Source organism: Rattus norvegicus, chromosome 6 (assembly GCF_021556685.1).
Source record: "Rattus norvegicus strain SHRSP/BbbUtx chromosome 6, alternate assembly SHRSP_T2T, whole genome shotgun sequence".
Classification (NCBI taxonomy): Eukaryota; Metazoa; Chordata; class Mammalia; order Rodentia; family Muridae; genus Rattus; species Rattus norvegicus.
The window spans coordinates 89,353,507-89,373,969 of NC_141539.1; the positions used below are offsets into that span (position 1 = coordinate 89,353,507).

Below are 20,463 nucleotides of genomic sequence, written 5' to 3' on the forward strand. Positions count from 1 at the left end.
TTTTGAGATGACAGATATACTGAATGGGATTAATTGATGACTAGACATGGTAGAAGAAAAGAGTAATAAATCTGAATATAAAAAGTAAACAATAAAAACACTGAAAATATAGAGTGAAGAAATGGTTCTGTGGATAAAATACCTGCCTTGAAAAATGAGAACCAGATGCCCACCAGCAATTCCATTGCTCAGAAATCATCAGATACATGAGACCCTTAGACCAAACTGACTAGCTAGATAACTGAATTGGCAAACTCTGGGATCAAGTGGGAGATCCTGTTTGGATAAAGTAGAGAGTAATTGAGGAAGATACCCAGTGTTGATCTCTGGCTTTTCCACTTATATCCATATGTGCCTACACACAAATAATACATGTGCACATGCCAGGCAGGACTAGAATGAGACCACCACCACCAACAACAGTAAACAACAAATTAGGCTGGGGAGATGGCTCAGCAGGTAAAATTGCTAGCACTGTAAACCTGACAGCCTGAGTTGGATCCAAGAAGCCATGGTAGAGAGAACTTCACTGGTAGTCCTTTGACCTCCACATACATTCCATGGTATGCGCCATACTCATACATAGTGCACACATGATGGACACCAGCAGTATCTTTAATTAAATTGTTAGTTGTTTCATACTTCACATTCTTCATACATAGAAATGAAAACGATCAAATATGTTACACCTAAATGACAGCTGAGTCCCAACCTCCCTTTGTTAGTATCTACCCTTCGTCAGACCCCTTAAGTCTGAAAAATGAAAGATAAAAATACAAACTATAGAAATCACTGTTGGTTCTAATGTCCTGAGTCATTTCCTCACCAGTGAGCTAACAAATCGCTTTTGCCTTCCTTGTCCTCTTACTGCTTTTCTTAACTCGTTATGTTATTTGTCTCCTACTCTCCAGAAAGAAGATGGTACTTTTACTGAGAGAAATAATAACTTACCTTGACTGTCATGGTGGGCTTTACTGTTAAATTTTTATAGGGAGATTTTGGGGATTACTAAATAACAAGTAAAGAAATAATAAATAAGAAAATAATTTCCTCACCTCCCCCCAAAAAAATTAGAAAAGAAAGAAAAGACATTGGAAGTTCTATTCTAATTAAATCCCATTTCAAGATGATTTTATTATTTTTATGTCCATAGGGAGAAGAAGATGGAGGGGCTGAATTTTGTCCGATGCTTAGCTGCTTTTCACTCTGACCTTTTGAACACAAAATTACATGAAACAACCTTTGCAGTAGTTCAAGAGGTAATGTTTTATGATAAGTTGAGGATTGTTTAATTAATTAGGAGTTAACATACCACACTTAACTCAATAGTCATATTGTTTAGACAACTCTGTCTTACATGATTTGAGTGTACTTATATATAATGTAGAGCATATTTAATATGTAATATTTGATATTGATTTTTAGGATATATAACAGCACATAATTATGAACAGGCATGGTGGTGCATGCCTGTAATCCCAGCAGCAGGGAGGCAAATACAGGCTGATCTTTGTGAGTTTAAGGGCATCATGGTCTACATAGTGAGTTTCAGGACAACCAGGACTATAGAGAGAGACCTTAGCTAAACAAGAAACCATGTAATCTTATGATATTTTAATGCTTAATACACATTCCAGAGTGATATTGCTGAGTTTCTAATAACATGTGGTGAAACGTCCTGTTTCATAATGGTTTTTTAGGTGAAAAATTTACGCTCTGGAGTGTCCCGTGCTGCTGTGGTGTGCTTAGGTGATCTTTTTACATACCTGAAAAAGAGCATGGATCAAGAACTAGATACTGCAGTCAGAGCTTTGTTGCACAAGGCTGGAGAATCGAATACATTCATAAGGGAAGACGTTGACAAGGCATTGAAAGCTATGGTTAATAATGTAACTCCTGCACGTGCAGTCATTTCTCTCATCAATGGAGGACAAAGGTAATGTTCAAAATAATCTGAAAATATCCTCAAGCCACAGATTAAATTGTGATTCTGTGTATAGTGAGGATAAAAGCAAATTTTGCACAAATACTCTCTACATGATAACAATACTGTGTTCAGCATGAAAAGAACGATAATATTGTTTTTCTAATAAGATCACATATATTCAAAGATATGAAACTAAATAAAACTTAACTATTGTCTGTCATGTTCTTTAGTTCTAGGTATGTGGTGACTTCAGAGTAAGATAATAGTCTAGAAGCTGTTTTTGAGGCTGGCATGGAAATGCAACTCTAAACATAAAGGCATTTATAACTGCACATAGACTTGACCAGAAAAGAACTTTTCCATGGCAAATCATAGTCAAGATGTAAAAAGTCATAATGAAATCTATTATGTATTAATTAGCAAATGCTAATAAAAACATTGTCAAAAATGCAAAGCAGAGAAACAATATTAAAAGCTATGATGAAGGGTCTGGTAAGAGGGCTCAGCTGGCAAAGCTGCCTGCCACCATGCTTGATGACTTTGGTTGGTCCCCAGGATTTACATACTGCAAGATGCAAACAATTCGTACGACTTGTCCTCTGACCGCCACGCTCATACCGTAGCATACTTATCCACACACATGTACGCAGATGTACGTACACACACTTAAAAAAAAAGACTTCAACAGCAACAACCAAAAAAAAAAATCTTTCCAGCCAACCTATAAAGACAGGCACCTCAGAATAACATCAAATGTCTCACAGCTCAAAGCCTGGAAAACATGGAATGATATAGTTTAAGGTATAAAAGTAAATAACTACAAACCAAGATATATGATAAAACTGCCTCTTTTAAATCTGATGGGGAAATGGGGACCTTTCAACCTAATGCACAAACCATGGCAATTAATGATAACCAAAACAATACTGAAGAAAACACTCAAGGAACACTGTACACTTAAAAGAAAGTCACTCACATGAGCACAGGAAAGAATACATTTCATGAGAGGAAGAGTGAGCATGAGAAAACCGTCCATTCCTAGGACAGACAGTAAGCAAACCCTGATAAGAATAGGGAAAAGAACACAGCCAGAATACAGCAAATACAGAGGCGAATGCCAGCAGAAAACCACTGAACTGAGAATAGGTCCCCCGTTGAAGGAATCAGAGAAAGAACTGGAAGAGCTTGAAGGGGCTCGAGACCCCAAAAGTACAACAATGTCAAGCAACCAGAGCTTCCAGGGACTAAGCCACTACCTAAATACTATACATGGACTGACCCTGGACTCTGACCCCATAGGTAGCAATGAATATCCTAGTAAGAGCACCAGTGGAAGGGGAAGCCCTGGGTCCTGCTAAGACTGAACCCCCAGTGAACTAGACTATGGGGGGAGGGCGGCAATGGGGGGAGGGTTGGGAGGGGAACACCCATAAGGAAGGGGAGGGGGGAGGGGGATGTTTGCCCGGAAACCGGGAAAGGGAATAACACTTGAAATGTATATAAGAAATACTCAAGTTAAAAAAAAAAAAAAAAAAAAAGAATAGGGAAAAGAGAGAACTAACACTAGTCCAACCAACCAGAACTAGTTCACAGAATTGCCAGTTCCCAGCCTCTCCATAATAGCCTTAAAAACAAATGGGCCCAACCCATCAATAACATATGGATCATTCTGGGTGTGCTGCTTCCTTTCATCCCAGCCCTTGGGCGGCAGAAGGAGGCAGATGACTGTTAGAAATTAGCATGACCTGCCTAACAGTACTGACTAATCAGAGCTATATAGTGGAAACCTGCCTCAAAGTAAATGATAAAAATAAAAGTTTCATGCAGCTGATGAGATTAAAATCCAAATCCATCTGTTTATAGCAAGCACACCTCACTGGAAGACATACCAACTGAGAGTCAAAACATGGATGTCAACCTTTGAAGCAAATGGAAGCCATAAACAAATGTAGCTGTTTTGATACCTAATAGAGTTCAAACCAAAACTAGTCAGAATACATATTAATGAAGGGAACAGTTATCAAGAAGCTATAATAATTAGAAATGTAGTTAATGTTGAGACTCCTAACTTCATAAAAGAAACACTAAGAAGAATGAAAGATCGGAAAGATCTTGATGCAGTACTAGTGTGTGACTTTATTATCCTAGCAAGTCTTTTGATAGGTCAGCGAAACTAAAAATCAAAGAGAAACCTGAGTGCTAAGCTTGAGTGGAGGATGAGATAGCTCAGTAAGTAACGGTCTCTGCTGCCTGTCTTGACTACTTGAGTTCTGTCCCAGAGCCTATGGTGGAGAAGAAAGCCGACTCCCAAAGTTGTCTTCTACCCTCCACATATGCACATTGACATGTGTGCTTCCACACTCACATTCCCACACACACTAATAATACAGACCAATTGGATTTAATAGCTGTCTGCAGGATATGCAATCTCACAGCTTTGGAATACACGTTTTTTGCAGCATCCCATAGAACCTCTAAAATTGATCACAATATAGGCAGTAAAGCAAATCTTAATAAGTAGAAAAAGTATTGACATTTTTGGTGTATCTTCTTTCGGATAGATAATGTGAACCGTTTGTCATTGTAATCTTTTAATAATATTATTGAGTTGTTAAATTTTTAACAAATTAATTTTGTTTACCGTGAATACTCTTGGAAAATAGTTCGTGCCTCAACTTAGTTTTCCTTGGTCATGTTTTCTTGTAGCCATCTGCATATTGCAGTAAGAAGATGTACAGCCCAGCACTTGGCAGATGTAGTAGAATGTATGGAACCAGAGCGAATTTCATCGGGAGCAAAGGATATGGCTGAACGTTTATTGCCTGCTGCTGCCAAGTTTGCTCAAGACAGCTCACAAGAAACCAGGTGAATAACTGGTAATATTTTCTAAGTCTTTTTTTTATTAAAAATTTACATTTATTCATTTTGTGTGTGGGAGCAGGGGGACACAGTGTGCCATGGGACACACATGTCATGGTGTGCATGTGGAAGTAAGAGCAGTTTGCTAAGTCTCCTTCTGCCATGTACGGGTTCTTGGGGTTAATCATAAACTGGCTTGAAGACCAGTGCCTTTACCCACAGAGTCATCTTGCTGGCTCTAAAGATTTAGAAATAAGGCTTTAGAAAGTGGAGACTTAAAAAACAAAAACAAAAAAAAAAGTTTTTCTGAATGGAGAAATGATTGATACTAGGAGATCGTCTTATTTGCCAATTTGAACAAACACATGGTGCGTTCTCCAAATTTACAGATGCCACTTCATAATTTTTAGTAAGATTTTGAGTCATTGAATGACCCAAGACTGGAATGAGCAGAAAAGAAGCAGAATTTTATTTTGGGCAAAAGTCACATAATAAATTTTAAGAAAAATTGTGTGTTTAAAGAAATTAGATAAAAATCAAAGAAAGAGGTACACATGTCAACATAGTAGCAACATAAAATAATGTATTTATACTTAGAATATTTTATGAATTTCTGGTGACTATTACTTGAACCAGTCTAGGAAGGTTAATAGTAATCAGCAAAAGAAGGCAAGATAATATTTATAGCATGATACCTATAGTGGTGGCATGCTGCCAGACTGTCTCTGAGGCATCAGCTTGCAAATAATGACACGGAGACCTTTTCTTAATATGAATGCTTTAGACCCTAGCTTAGGCTTGTTCCCAACTAGCTCTAAACTTTTACAGTAACATGTTGATTTTAATCTGTGTTCTGCTACGTGGCCCCTTACCTCTCTTCAGTTTCTTTCTTTCTTTTTTTTTTTTTAAAGACTTATTCATTTATTATATATAAGTACACTGTAGCTGTCTTCAGATACACCAGAAGAGGGCATCAGATCTTTTTACAGATGGTTGTGAGCCACCATGTGGTTGCTGGGAATTGAACTCATGACCTCTGGAAGAATAGTCAGGTGCTCTTAACCGCTGAGCCATCTCTCCAGCCCTTCTCTTCAGTTTCTTATGTCCAATTTCCTCCGAGTCTGGCTGGGAATCTCAAAAGTCTGACTCTTACCCAGAGTTCCTGTCTTCCCCTGGGTGTTCTCCTGCCCTGCTATAGGTTGTTAACTCTTTATTAAACAAATCACCTTAAGGTTAATCACTTTAATTTTAATTACAAAATATGCTGCTTCATATATAGTGCTCAAGAATTGTATTGCAACATTGGCAGAAATTTTTTATTTAGTCAGAAATCTAGGTTAATTTCCTTTTCTATATCACTATTGCCCTTCTGTAGTCTTTGTTGGCCGGTTTTGTAAGTTTTAGAAGGATTAACATTGTAACCAGTCTAAGCATGGGGAAGTTGTGTTTAGGAAGTAGTGATGAGTACTTTTAATCCAGGCACTCAGATGGCAGAAGCAGATGGATCTCTAGTGGTCAGCCTAGTCTAGACAGTAAATTCCAGGTCAGCCAGAACTAAAGAGACTTTGTTTTTTTTATTCATTTTTTTTTGTTTGTTTGTTTTGGGTTTTTTGGTTTGTTTTTTGGAGGAGGTGTTGTTTAAAGTTAATTTAAAAAGTGGAAAGAGCATCCCTTGTTCAGGAAAGTTAAAAAATCTAAAATGTTTTGACCTTTTAAGACAAAGATATCTGTTATTCATATATCTAGAGTTAATCTTGTAGGATTCCTTATACAAAAGCCAATTTTGAGAATAAATGCACTTTCTATTGTTATGTAAAAAATCAGCATAAATGTATCTGTGTAGGGCTACATCAGTTACTCAGTTCTTTACTTGAGAAGTCTAGCATGACCCAACTGAGTCCCCTGCTTAGTGTTCCACGTGGTTAAAATAAAGTTGATGGCAGAATTAGGCTATTTCTAGAGGCCCTGTAAAATAAGTCACTTCCAAACTTCTTCAAGGCTTTCACCAAGTGATTAGAGGACCAGTTTCCCACTCCCTTGCTAGGTGGCAGCAAGAGTCCTTTCTTGCACTTATTTGCATATTTCTTCCTACATTTTCAAGTTATCAATAGCATGTTGAATTCCCCCAGTATAGAGTCTCTCTGACCTCCTGTTCAATTAGTGCCCACTGAAACTTTCTATTTCTAAGGACAGTTTGATTAGATGAGGCCCATCCACAAGTGATGGCTCATACAAATTCCAGGAATTTGAGTAAGGCAGCTTAGGGGAACCACTTAAAAAGTTCCATAAGCCCAGTTGTGGTGGTGCATACCTTTGATCCCAGCATTCAGAAGGCACAGCCAGGAGGATCTCTGAATCTGAGGCCAGTGTGGTCTTCAGAGCGAGTTCCAGGACATCTACGACTACACAGAGAAAACCTTGTGTTGAAAAACAAAACCAACAAAAACTTTTAGAAAAATCCAGGAGAGCCAGGCATAGTAGTACTGTAATTCTAAAACTCAGGAAGCTGAAGCAGGCAGGATGACCTCAGGCTCAGGGGTAACCTGGGCTGTTCAGAAGGACTCTGCTTCAAAACAAAAGAAAACAAAACAAGAGTTCAGGAGGATTAAATCATTGACTAGTAAGAAAGAGAAATAAAGAATTCTTAGTGATTATGTGGTATGTCTTTAGCTTTTACTAGGTCTACCCTTTTTTTGTTTTGTGTTTTTCCATTTTGTGCTGGGGTCAAATGTAGAACCTAATACACTAGGGAAGGACTGCACCGCAGAGCTATGCACCCAGCCTGTGTTCTCTGCAGTTGGGAGGGTACAAAATGCTTACAGTTAGTCTGTGGGTTTTATCGGTGCTCAGGGTTTTAGGTCAGTTGTTTGAATTCTTGTTTGTTTCAGCCTTTCCAATATTCCTGAGCATTATGGCAGACCCCTTTGTCTTAATAGTCTATACTACAAGGTTATCGTTCTTAAGTTACAGTTGAGTAGGTGGGTGTACTTTCCTGAATAGCTGGAGGCCTTACTCTATTTGTGGGGAAAGTTCCTTTTCTCTGATGTCACGTCCTTTTCTTCAGTTCATTACTGAGGAGATCTGGTTGACAGACTGTCCTGAGATCTTTCTGTTCTCACAAGAACTTGTCTTCTAAGTCTTACAGTTTCCTGTGTTGACACTTGTCGGCACAAGTGTAACTGACTTGTCGCAGGGCCTGTCCTTTAGGAATGGTAGTGTCCTACTAAGATCTCTGTCTCAAGATGTCTCCAGTATGCACCACTATGATGCCTGATGTTCTGCTATTAGATTGACATCGGGCTTCTTTACCTTGAAGACTATCCCACAATTTTAGTAGCATTTCAACCTTAATTGGGTTCATTTTTAAAATTTGTATCTTTTTTTTGTTTGTTTGTTTGTTTGTTTGTTTTTCTTTTCTTTTTTTCGGAGCTGGGGACCAAACCCAGGGCCTTGCGCTTGCTAGGCAAGCGCTCTACCACTGAGCTAAATCCCGAACTCCTTAAAATTTGTATCTTAAATAATAGAGAATAGAATTTTAAAGAGTGACATCCAGGTAAGGTTGGGTTAGGAAAGGAGAGAGAGAGAGTCAGAAAGACAGGATGTAGAGAAGGTTAACAAAGGCAAGATATTTTGGCTGGTGAAGAGCAGCAAGGTCAATGCATGAGGATGCTGAGATGATACACTTCCCTTAGCTATCCATTCTGCACTTATATATGGACTGCTGTGCAAGCATGCACACACACACACACACACACACACACACACACACAAAGACTTTCCAGACCTTGTACTTTCCATCTGACTTATGGCTGAAATATTTAAGCTGCAGTGCCTTTAAAAGGGAGAAGATGTGAGAGCAAGGGGATGCTTTTCTCTTTAGTACAGTCAGTATATCTGAGTTTCAGTGACTTACCTACCGAAGGGTTTAGCAGTCTCTCTGTCCATAGCCCCTATCCATTGTGAAAAGTACATCCAGGACAGAAACGGAATTTATTAATACATGCAAAAGTATTTATGTATTTCTCACAAATCCATAGGTATTATGGTCGAAAGATGCTTTTCCTCATGATGGGTCATCCTAACTTTGAAAAACTACTTGAAAAGTATATCCCATCTAAAGATTTGCCATATATTAAAGAATCCGTTAAAAATTTACGGCAAAAGGTATGTAAATCAAGTTCGTTTTGTAAAACAATTTTTAAAACAAAGCTTATAAGCCAGGCATTCACAGCATTTGAAAGGCAGAGACATGAAAATCAGAAGAAAGGGTATCCTCAGCTCAGCTGCATATTGAGTGCTGGCTTAGCCTTGGCAACATAATGCCTAGTCTCAAAAAAAAAAAAGCCTCCAGATAAATAAATAAAGTAACTAATTAATTAATAGATTAAGAAATGAGTAAGTAGGGCTGGAGAGATGGCTCAGAGGTTAAGAGCACTAACTGCTCTTCCAGAGGTCCTGAGTTCAATCCCCAGCAACCACATGGTGGCTCATAACCATTTGTAATGGGATCTGGTGCCCTCTTCTGGCCTGCAGGCAGACATGCAGGCACAACACTGTATACATAATAAATAAAAATATTTGAAAAAAAAAAAGAAATGAGTAAGTAAAAATAAGCACAAGGTTTCTTTTTCCCTTAATGGTAAATAATATAAACAATTGAACAGTTGTTTTTTAGATTATTTTTATGTAACCGATTTTGAAGTAGTGCTCACTGCAACTCTCACTAGATGTATGTACATTTGGCCCTAAAGAGTAAATGTCTATTGCTTATTAAGACTTAAATATTGGGGCTGGAGAGATGCCTTAGTGGTTAAGAGCATAGGCTACTCTTCCAGAGGACACAGGTTCAATTCCTAGCACCTACAACTGTCTGTAACTTGAATATACAGGACTACTGTCTTCTTCGGGACTCCTAGGACCAGGCAAACATATGGTGCACAGTCATACCGATAGAAAAAACACAAGAAATAATAGTGACAATAATTTTTAAAGTAAATCTTAAAAACAAGTAATAGATGATATAAATGATGGTAGGACATTGAAGAAAACTTTAAATATGGTAGGCTGTTGTTTGTTATGTTAGAACTGTAAGACTTGGATTACAATTCTGACCACATAATAGTCAGTACAGCAGTTCATTTCTATAACTGTAGAAAATGTAAAATGTAAAAAAATGTAAAATGTAAAAAAAACATTTTTAATGTGCTTAATATATAATTTTTATATCATAACTTCCTGTCACTTTTTTAATGACCTTGGGCTAAGGACTCAATTATAAGGGAATATATATATATATATATATATATATATGTATATATATATATATATATATATATGACCAATTTTCTGCCTATTAATATTGACATATTAATATTTTCTAGAGAATTTGCTCATATAGAACTTACCAAAAATAAAATAGGCATGCAAAGAAATGACTAAATTGAAGTTTATTATATTGCACCTCAGTTCAAGTATAATAAACAGAAAAATGTTTGATTTTTTTTTTTAGTGTGTGTTTCTGTGTGTGGGTGCGCGCGCATAATTGCGAGCATATCATGGTAAGCATGTGGAGGTTAGGGAACAACTTTGTAGAATTGGTTCTCCACTCAACTCAGCTTTTGTGTGGGTTTCAGGAATTGAAGTTGGGCCATCTGGAACGCACAACAAGTACTTTACCCACTGAGCTATCTCTCCAGGCTCCTTACAACAGTTCCTGTCTTTTATCAGGGCTATTTTGAAAAGTCAATTTCAAAATTTCTGTTCCACTGCTAGTTTTAAGAAGTCTCACATTGACTTTGTGTTTACTTATAGGGTTTGGGAGAGATACCACTAGACACCCCATCAGCAAAAGGAAGGCGATCTCATACTGGTAGTGTCGGGAACACAAGATCATCATCAGTTTCTCGAGATGCTTTCAGTTCTTCTGAGAGGTAACATAATCTGATCATCTACACTGTTGAGAACTGACCCTTATTCTCGACTTGATGTTCTAATGGCCTATCTCGGTAGGAAAGAACATTTTTAAACAAAACTGTTTTAGCATATATAACTAATTTGTAATGCCAACTAAAAAAATTGATACTGTTGAGTTCTTATTAAGTATTATTGTATACACAGTTTTAAGCTATAAGCAATCATTATATACTGATAATAGAATTTTAAAAATCTTTTAAACTATCATTATGACCTTTCTGTTACCTAGTTTCTCAAAAAAAATTTTAAATTACATTGTTTATCTTTTGTGTGTGCATGTCTTTGGGAGGGGAAGCATGTGCCACAGTGAGCATGTGGAAGTCATCAGACAATTCCTAAGAGTCAGTTCGTTTTTTGCTATATGAGTCCCAGTGACTGAACTCAGGTCCTCAAGCTTAAATTCTTATGATTCAAAACTTCATACCAGCAAAGTAGTAATGATAGCTTGATAGAGTTGTGGTTGTTAAGTTACTTAAGCATGTCATAAAGTCTTAAAGGCCCCTATCTCATATATTTTTAATCTATTTTTAAAGAGTGTTTATGAATAGGCTCATAGGTGTCCTAGTTATAAAACACTACGACCAAAGTAACTTTGGGAGGAAAGGGTTTATTTAGCTTAAGCTTCCACTTAAGGACATGAGTGCAAACAGGGTAGGAACCTGTAGGTAGGAGCTGATATAGAAGCTATAGCAGAGTGCTGCTTACTGGCTTGCTCCTTGTGGCTTCCCTGCTTTTTTATAGAACCCAGGACCACCAGCCCAATGACACTACCCATAATGACCTTGGACCTCCTATATCATATATTTAATACCAAATGAAAGTTTATACTCTGCATGAGTACCATGGCATGCAAGGACCTACATTCACACTCATTGTGTATATATGCATTGTACATACACACACATCTACCAAAAGGAAAGAAGTATCTTTTAATAATGCTGGCCACTTACTGCACTGAAGCTGGGATAAAAGGTTCCAATCTCAACCCACAGAAAAATGAGAAACTTTAGAGGGGAGATGTCCCAGATGAGAAGGGAGGGTTCTCTGACCTTAGCAGGTTAGTGAGGTTATTAGGTGAGATATAGGGCAGTATATCTTTTGGCAGTGAACCATATTGTCTTACCTGTCTCGATGTTGCTATATGATATGGCTTTAAGACTTCAGGAAGATATTAGATAAGATATAACCACACACGCACGAGAGCATTCACATATGCATGTACATGTAGAGACCAGAGTTGACATCCAGTGTCTTCCTTTGTTAATATACTTATTTGTTTGTTTATTCTAGACAGGGTCTTTCTATGAAGGCCTGGCTGTCCTCAAACTCAGAGATCCACCTGTCTCTGCCTCTTGAGTGCCAGGATTAAAGATATGTACTATCTCATCCAGTTTAAAACTGCTGATCTTGGCCAGGTTTGATGGTATACATTTTTCATCCCAGCACTGGGTAGGAAGGTAGAGGCAGGAGGTTCCTTTTGAAGTGGAAGATAGCCAGTGATAATGTAGAAAGACCCTGTCTCAAATAAAACAAAACAAAACAAAACAAAAAAATAAGTAAATTGATTGGGACAAAATGCTTTTCTTAATTTGCCTGCAAAGTTAATCTTTTACTAGCATTAGAAAATAGAGTGCCAGCTTCAGTGCTGTAAGTGGCCTGTTGTTGTATAAATATAAAAATAAAAAAAAAAAATATGGTTGGTCTTTTACCCTGCTGGGTCCACACCATGGGGCCCAAGATATCTGCTAGATATCTTGGCGGAAACACATCCCAGCTGCACACTTTCTTACACTCAAACCCTCACATAAAAGAACACACAACACAATAATCTTAGACCCAATAGGTAAGATATAATTGCCCACTTAAACATACAAAGCCCGGTACTATCCATCCCTTGAGAACATTAATAACAACCTGTAAATACACAGAGCAGAATCTTAACATCACCTGCCATCTTGTCCTGCCACGGCTTCTCCCCTCTCTCCGTCTCCTGTCTCTGTCTAGTCTCCTCCTCTTCCTTCAAACTTCTCTCCCACCCATCCTTCCTTCCTTCTCCAGTGTCAGGCATCCTTCTATCCTGTACCTGTCCCTCACCTGTACTTTACAAATTCAATGGAGAGGTGGTTCTGGTGAAATCACCTGAGTCCTGAGTACTGACTAGGCAGCTGTCCTTGGGGCAGTGGAATTAGCATCAAAATACAGATAGCTTCAGGGCAAACCACAACAGTGGCCAGCAGTATTAAAAGATACTTCTTTCCTTTTGGTAGATGTGTGTGTGTACGTACAATGCATATATACACTATTCTCTGATTTTTAAGCTTGTTTATTGTGCATAGATTGTCTGAACATATAAGAACATATAGAGGAGCTATTTTCCTTCAGGGAGTCTGTAATTTTGTCACATCCTAGGCAGACACAATGAAAATCCAGGGAAGAGTCTTTATCTTTAATAATCTTCTTGTTAGAATATATCTCACATGTTCTAAGCAGTGCTGCTGTGACAGGTTCCTTAAAAGCTTGCGTCTAGCCAGACATGGTAGCACACATTTTTTAATCCCAATACTGGAGAGGCAGAGCCAAAGTAGATCTCTGTGAATTTGAGACCAATCTTGTCTGTAATTTCCAAGCCAACAAGGAGCTATGTAGGGGATTCTGTCTCAGCAAAACAAAGCAAAACAAACAAAACAACAACAAAACTTGTGTCTGGTTTTCTTTAGTCTTAGATCTATGTGCCTTCCCTCTGCAGATTTGATTGGTATCTGTGTTTATAAGTCTCAGCCATTAGTAAAACTATGTTGATTTTATGAGTCTTTCTAGTATATCATTGGAGTTCCCAACACAGGTGGGCTACAAAAGTTCTTAAAAATAAAAATTGAATTTGTAAAAAGATTTTTTAATTTTGGGTTTTGTAGGGAAGTAAAAATGAACTATCTTTCATTTTAGGGAAGTAACTGAAGTTCGAGAAGTCCCCAGAAAATCAGCTCCTCGTAATTCCTTAGAAAGTGCTGAGTATATTAAAGTCATAACAGGGCTATTAAATGCAAAAGACTTTCGTGATCGTATTAATGGGATTAAACAACTTTTATCAGACACTGAAAACAATCAAGAGCTTGTTGTAGGCAACATTGTGAAGGTAAGAAACTCAAAGTTTACAACAATGCCAAGCAATCAGAGCTTCCAGGGACTAAGCCACTACCTAAATACTATACATGGACTGACCCTGGACTCTGACCCCATAGGTAGCAATGAATATCCTAGTAAGAGCACCAGTGGAAGGGGAAGCCCTGGGTCCTGCTAAGACTGAACCCCCAGTGAACTAGACTATGGGGGGAGGGCGGCAATGGGGGGAGGGTTGGGAGGGGAACACCCATAAGGAAGGGGAGGGGGGAGGGGGATGTTTGCCCGGAAACCGGGAAAGGGAATAACACTTGAAATGTATATAAGAAATACTCAAGTTAATAAAAAAACAAAAACAAAAACAAAAAAAAAACCTCAAAGTTAACTTTGTTAAGCATTGTGGTGTGTGTGTGTGTGTGTGTGTGTGTGTGTGTGTGTACACATGTGTATGTACATGAGTCATACCTACCCATACATGGAATTCAGAGGACAGCTTTAAGAGGTAGTTCACTTCTTTCACATATGAGATCCAATGATCAAATTCAGGTCCTTGGCTTTGGCATCATGGCCCTTCAAGAGTACTTTTCATTTGTAATCTATAGCCAGTAAAGAAAAAAAATTAAAAAAAAATAGTATAGCAAATTATCCAAAACCATGGAGCTTTATATATGTTATTTAAAAGTGTTAAACGTAAGTTTGATGTCAGTTATGGATCACATAGGATTTGACATGCTGTGGCAACTAAAATGAAATAGAAAAAAATATGAAAATGGTCATATGTCATATCTGGAAAGATAGCTCTGCAGTTCAGAGTGTTTGCTCTTTCAAAGGACCTGAGTTGGTTTCCCAGCTCCCACTCTGGCAGCTTGTAGCTGCCTGAAACTCTGAGGGAACCTGTTTACACGCACATACCCAGAAGCACACATATACATAAATAAAAATGAAACTCTTAAAAAGAAAGGAGCCGGGAGCTGGTGAGATGGCTCAGTGTAAGAGCACTGACTGCTCTTCCAAAGGTCCTGAGTTCAATCCCTAGCAACCACATGGTGGCTCATAACCATCTGTGATGGGATCTGATGCCCTCTTCTGGTGTGTCTGAAGACAGCAACAGTGTACTCATATATATACAAATAAATAAATAGTTAAAAAAAAAAGAAAAGAAAAGAAAAAGAAAATCAATGTTTCTTTGAAACATCCCACATATTGGTAAGCTACTAATATTTTGAGAATTCTCAGCCTGGCTTTAGTAAATATATGTTGAGAGACTAAGTGTATACTCTAAAAACATGACAATTTAAGAAACTTAGTATGGCTTCATTACAGACATTAAAACTTTTTATGTGGGGGCTGGAGAGATGGCTCAGCGGTTAAGAGCTGTCCTTCCACAGGTTTGAGTTCAATTTCCAGCAACCACGTGGTGGCTAACAATCATCTCTAATGAGGTCTTGTGCCCTTTTCTGGTGTGTTTGAAGACATTCACAGTGTGCTTGTATAAATAAAAAAAATTAATAGAATTTAAAAAACATTTTTATGTATGTTAGAAATCTATACAAAATCAGGATATATACTTTATCCTACTTTATATATTACATAATTTTTGTTTTTATGTATCTTTATATAAACAAAGGGCTTGGAGATCGGTAAACATGTAGTGTAAGAGCACAGGTTATTTCTGTTTACTAGAAGTTAATTGAGTTAATTCTATTAGTAATCTAATTAAATTCCATTTTAAGTTGCCAAACTTAAAACTTGACATTAAACTTGACAAATATACCATAATTACTTCTATATTCCAGTAAGTAGGTTTCTGGTATCTGTTAAATAAAAGTAAATCTCTTGGTTAAATTATTTTTAACATGAAAAATTAAAAATAAGTAAGTATAAGAAATGATTAGTTAATGGCCTTAGCTTCATAGAATAGCTCTTTGATTGCCTGACCTGACTTAAAGCTTACTTAACATCCATTATATAGTGTGTTGAGATTATTAAAGTTAACAAATTTGAAGAAAAAGGAATAATTGTTAAAGTATTGATAAAATGTTATTCTGAGAAGACTGGATGTAGAGTGCTTGCTTAAAACACACAAAGGTTAGAGACCAGTACCACATGAACTAGGGTATGGTGCATGCCTGCAGTTCCAGGTCATCCTTAGCTTCATGCTAGTTCAAGAGCAGCCTGGAAAACAAAAACAAACAAAAAACCCCAAACTGAGAGTGTTAGGCACTAGAGACCCAGCCTAGTGAGGGAACACTTACCTAGCGTGGAAGCCTGCGGCCTGCGGTTTGGTTCTTACTGTAGTTAACGGCCGGGAGGGACATTACATCTAGTTGTCCTAACAATTTCAACTAAAGTTATATAAACTATCTACAGTAAAATTTCTTCATCTTTTGTTCTGAATAAAGATATACACAATTTCTCCAAGTCCTTAGCATCAAATGAGGTTGATCCACATCTTCAAGCTAATAGCACATTAGTCAGGTTCACAGTGGCCTCAAGCCACATTTGTAACCTTAATTCATTAAAACATCTTTTAGAGTAAATTTTTACTACTTGTAAAATTTAAATTTAACAAATTGAAGTTTCTATTATCTTAAGTTCATTCTAAATTGTGTGTGTCTGTGTGTGTGTAGAGAGAGAGTAAAGCAGAAATGAAATGGCAAAAAGGACAATAGGATAAACAATTGTTTTACTTTACAGATCTTTGATGCTTTTAAGTCTCGACTTCATGATTCTAACAGCAAAGTGAATCTGGTGGCTCTAGAAACAATGCATAAAATGATTCCTTTGCTTAGAGACAACTTGTCTCCTATAATCAATATGCTAATTCCTGCAATTGTGGATAACAATCTGAATTCCAAGAATCCAGGCATCTATGCTGCAGCCACAAATGTTGTTCATGCCCTGAGTCAACATGTAGGTAAGGAATCCTAAATTGATACTCAAATTATCTTGATGTAACATTCATGCTTTCTAGTCCTATGTATTTTTATATATTGAAATAAGTAATATTTTTCATTTAATAGTGTATCTAAAACTTTTTTCATAAATTAAGTGATGAAATACTTAAATTGATTATCTTTTTCATTGTGTGCTTATTCTTTAACTCATTTTTATGAGATTAAAATGGATTATAGATTTAAATATAAAGCATAAATGCTTTGGGACAACATGGAAACTATGTCAGGACATAGAATATAATACAGCTATAAGAATCATTCTAAAAGAATGATTCATGCATGTCAGTAAATTAATAGTTGCATGGACCTACCTGTATTTTGATTTTTTTTTTTAACTCGAGACAGGGTTTCTTGGCTGTCCTAGAATTTACTCTGTAGACCAGGCTGGCCCTGAAATCAGAGATCTGAATAACTTGTTGTGAATCTTTTGAAATGTGAGTTTAGAAGGAGAAAAGTGAAGGGAGAAATAATGTATTTATGATAAAAAAATACTTTTCTAAAAATATCATTAAATGTAAAAACCACTTTTCCATAAAAAACAATTTTCTTGTTTTATAATAACACCACCGTCATTTGAAATTTAGATGTCCAGATGCCCTGTAGTAGCTTCCTTAATGTCTTATGGATATTTTCATTTCATCTTTACCTGTTACAGAAAACTCTAAGGAGGGATTAAGTGTGTGGGCTTCTTAAGCTATTCCATCTGCATTGTTGAAATTTCTTCTTTTTCTTATTATTGCTGTTAAGTCAGAATTATTGAGATCTCATTCTTAGACATGATTCTTTTTATTTTTTTATTTTAGATAATTACTTGCTTCTACAGCCATTTTGCACAAAAGCTCAGTTTCTAAATGGAAAAGCAAAACAAGATATGACAGAAAAGCTTGCTGGTAAAATAGCTTTAAGCGATAAATTCTTTCTTTTTGTTTTTTGGGTTTATTTTATGTTGTTGTTGTTGTTGTTGTTGTTGTTAATGCTGTTTTGTTTTGTTTTTGGAGTCAAGAGTTTTTCTTTGTAGCTCTGGTTAGCCTGGAACTTCCTCTGTAGACCAAGATGTCCTTGAACTCATAGAGATCCGCTTACCTCTGCTTTCTGAGTACTGGGAGTGTCACCACTCCCCAGTCCTAAGAAATAATTTCTAAAGTAATATACTCTTAATATGAATTTTAATTGAGATATATTCATTATACCTAGCACAGAGTTTATGTAAAGCCATTTTTATGTAAGTAAATTATATACATTGACATATATATATGATGATCACCAGGTATGTTTATTTTCCTGCAGATAATATTAAGGATAAATTGATGGGTGTTTCCATTTAATTTAATATAGCTGTCAATTCAATATGATTGCTATTCAGAGTAGAAATAAATTGTGTAATAGTCTACAAAATAGTACTCCAAAATAGTCTTTAAAATAATTCTAGGACTGAGGTTGTAGTTCTTTCTATGATGGATTGCTTGCTTAGCACTCCTGAACATCTGGGTTTGATGCCCAACACTGGAGTGTTTAAAGAGGAGAGGGGAAAGGAAGAGAGAAAAGTCTGTCATTTGTTACACAGGCATTAGAGTCAATGTGGACGCTTGTGGAAGAAGGAAGGATTCGTGTTGTTTGTTTGATGAAAGGCTCATGAGTTGAGCTCTATAAATTGTATTTACCTGTATCTGGAAAATGTTGAGCTCTTTAGCATTTTTTTTCCTGAACTAGTTGTCATATATAGGGCACCCTTGACACCTGACAATCTCAATCTTTCCAAGCGTTGCCTGCTTGTTTTTATTTGTTTGTTTTGTTTTGTGATTAAGGCCTAACATTTTAGGACAATTGCCCAGGGTGGAAGCCCATATCTGGACCCTTGTTACTAACATCCGTGGGTTACTGGGGAAGCTCTGACTGTTGTTCGCTTTCTTTTGTTGCAGATATTGTCATGGAGCTTTATCAAAGGAAGCCTCATGCCACAGAACAGAAAGTGCTGGTGGTTTTATGGCACCTCTTAGGAACTATGACACACAGTGGCTCCCTGCCTGGAGCTGGCGGAAATATACGAACAGCCACAGCTAAATTATCAAAAGCACTTTTCACACAGATGGGTCAGAATCTATTAAATCAGGCTGCATCTCAACCACCACATATCAAAAAAAGTTTAGAGGAATTACTTGATGTGACAGTTTTAAGTGAATTATGAGTTTTTAATGAACTAGTTATGATGAACAATTTATGTGATGACAGATGAAATCTTTTTAAAGTTACATTTTTTATTTTGAGTGCCTGAATTTCATGTCCAGTAAATTAAGTCAGGGGCTTTGTATATTTGCTGCCTACCTGTGAGTACAGATCTGTCCTTATAGCCATCACATGAAAACCTAAAATAATGAATATAAATTAATAGGAAATATAAACTGATATGAAATCTGTGGCACCTGGGATGAACTAAATTTTACATGTTTTTGGGAAAAGTCCTGCTCATTTGCACTATTCTATAGAAACTGCAATTTGTTGCCCCATATGTACAATTAGATTTGTAATTAAAAATATACTTTTTATTATGTAATCATGTTCTGCTATGTCTCATTACTCTGCCTTGTTTTATAAAGTGGAAGAAAAGTCAATTAACTGTTATCACAAAATAAGCTTTGTGTGCTGATTGTGAATAACATGTTTTTGAATCAGTCTGCTAATCTGATTATGCAGTATTAGCTTCCTATAGCTGCTGTTTATATATATATATATGTATACATATATATATATATATATGCGCTAAACTTTTGGGTTTAATCATCTGCACAATTGTGAAATTTAAGAGTTATAATAAAGCATGATGACCAAAGCTTAGAAAACATTAAACATTTGAACGCACGTTCAAGAAACGTGCTGAATGTAACTTTATTTTTGTGTGCAAACACTAAATTTTTAATTTGTGTATGTCTGTCCATTTATAAAGGTGTTATTTTGCTGCCCATTTGTGTAATTCTCAAAAATAGTGCCAGGTCTTCTATAGTTTTTCTCAGAATTCTTGGGCTTACAAGTACTGTATGCATCTTAAAGAAGAAAAGGAATGTTTAAAATAAAAGGATTTATTTCTGTAGATGTGTGACAGGTGTCCTATTTTTCTAACTCTCATATATGTTAAAGTGAAAACAAGTTTTAATACTGATCTATTTTTTTATTTCATGGGCTTTATCACTGCAGCCTAAGAGAAGACCCAAGTTTTCATTCTTGAATTACAGGAAACAAGCTACATGCCTTAGGTGTGAGTCTAGGCTCTTTTCTCTGGTTTCTAAGAGCTAGGCTAGATGCATTTTAAGGTCTTATCTGATCTTTGTTTTTTTTTTTTTTCCCGGAGCTGGGGACCGAACCCAGGGCCTTGCGCTTCCTAGGTTATCTGATCTTTAAATTCTGATTCTCTGGTTTTCTTTTTTAAGTTCATGGATCAGTGAGTTTCCCGTTTCTGTGGCTGCCTCTGGGGAGGGCGTGTGCTGTGGAAGGAACCCAGGAGCTTACTGATCATAAGCATGTACTGTACCTGGCTGCTGTCGGCCTGTTTCTAAAGTAATGCTTTTTGTGTGTACTTGTGACTTTTGAGGAAGCAAACAGAAAAACAGTCTGATCCTATTTGAAGGTAAGTGAGAG

At 36.8% G+C, this 20,463-nt stretch overlaps 1 protein-coding gene across 7 annotated transcripts in view; it reads left to right on the forward strand.

Annotated features, from left to right (window-relative positions):
• Togaram1 (TOG array regulator of axonemal microtubules 1) overlaps nt 1-19,918 on the forward strand; it is a 64,389-nt gene extending 44,471 nt beyond the window's left edge. For 3 of the 7 annotated variants that reach the window (XM_087553209.1, XM_087553210.1, NM_001427294.1), the window contains 9 exon segments: nt 1,154-1,259; nt 1,701-1,936; nt 4,634-4,792; nt 8,824-8,950; nt 10,598-10,716; nt 13,703-13,892; nt 16,574-16,793; nt 17,637-17,723; nt 18,753-19,918. In XM_087553209.1, the coding sequence (XP_087409335.1) occupies nt 1,154-1,259; nt 1,701-1,936; nt 4,634-4,792; nt 8,824-8,950; nt 10,598-10,716; nt 13,703-13,892; nt 16,574-16,793; nt 17,637-17,723; nt 18,753-19,018 (1,510 nt within the window). In that variant the 3' untranslated portion in view covers nt 19,019-19,918. 7 annotated transcript variants of the gene reach the window in all.
• Nucleotides 19,919-20,463: the final 545 nt, after the last annotated feature.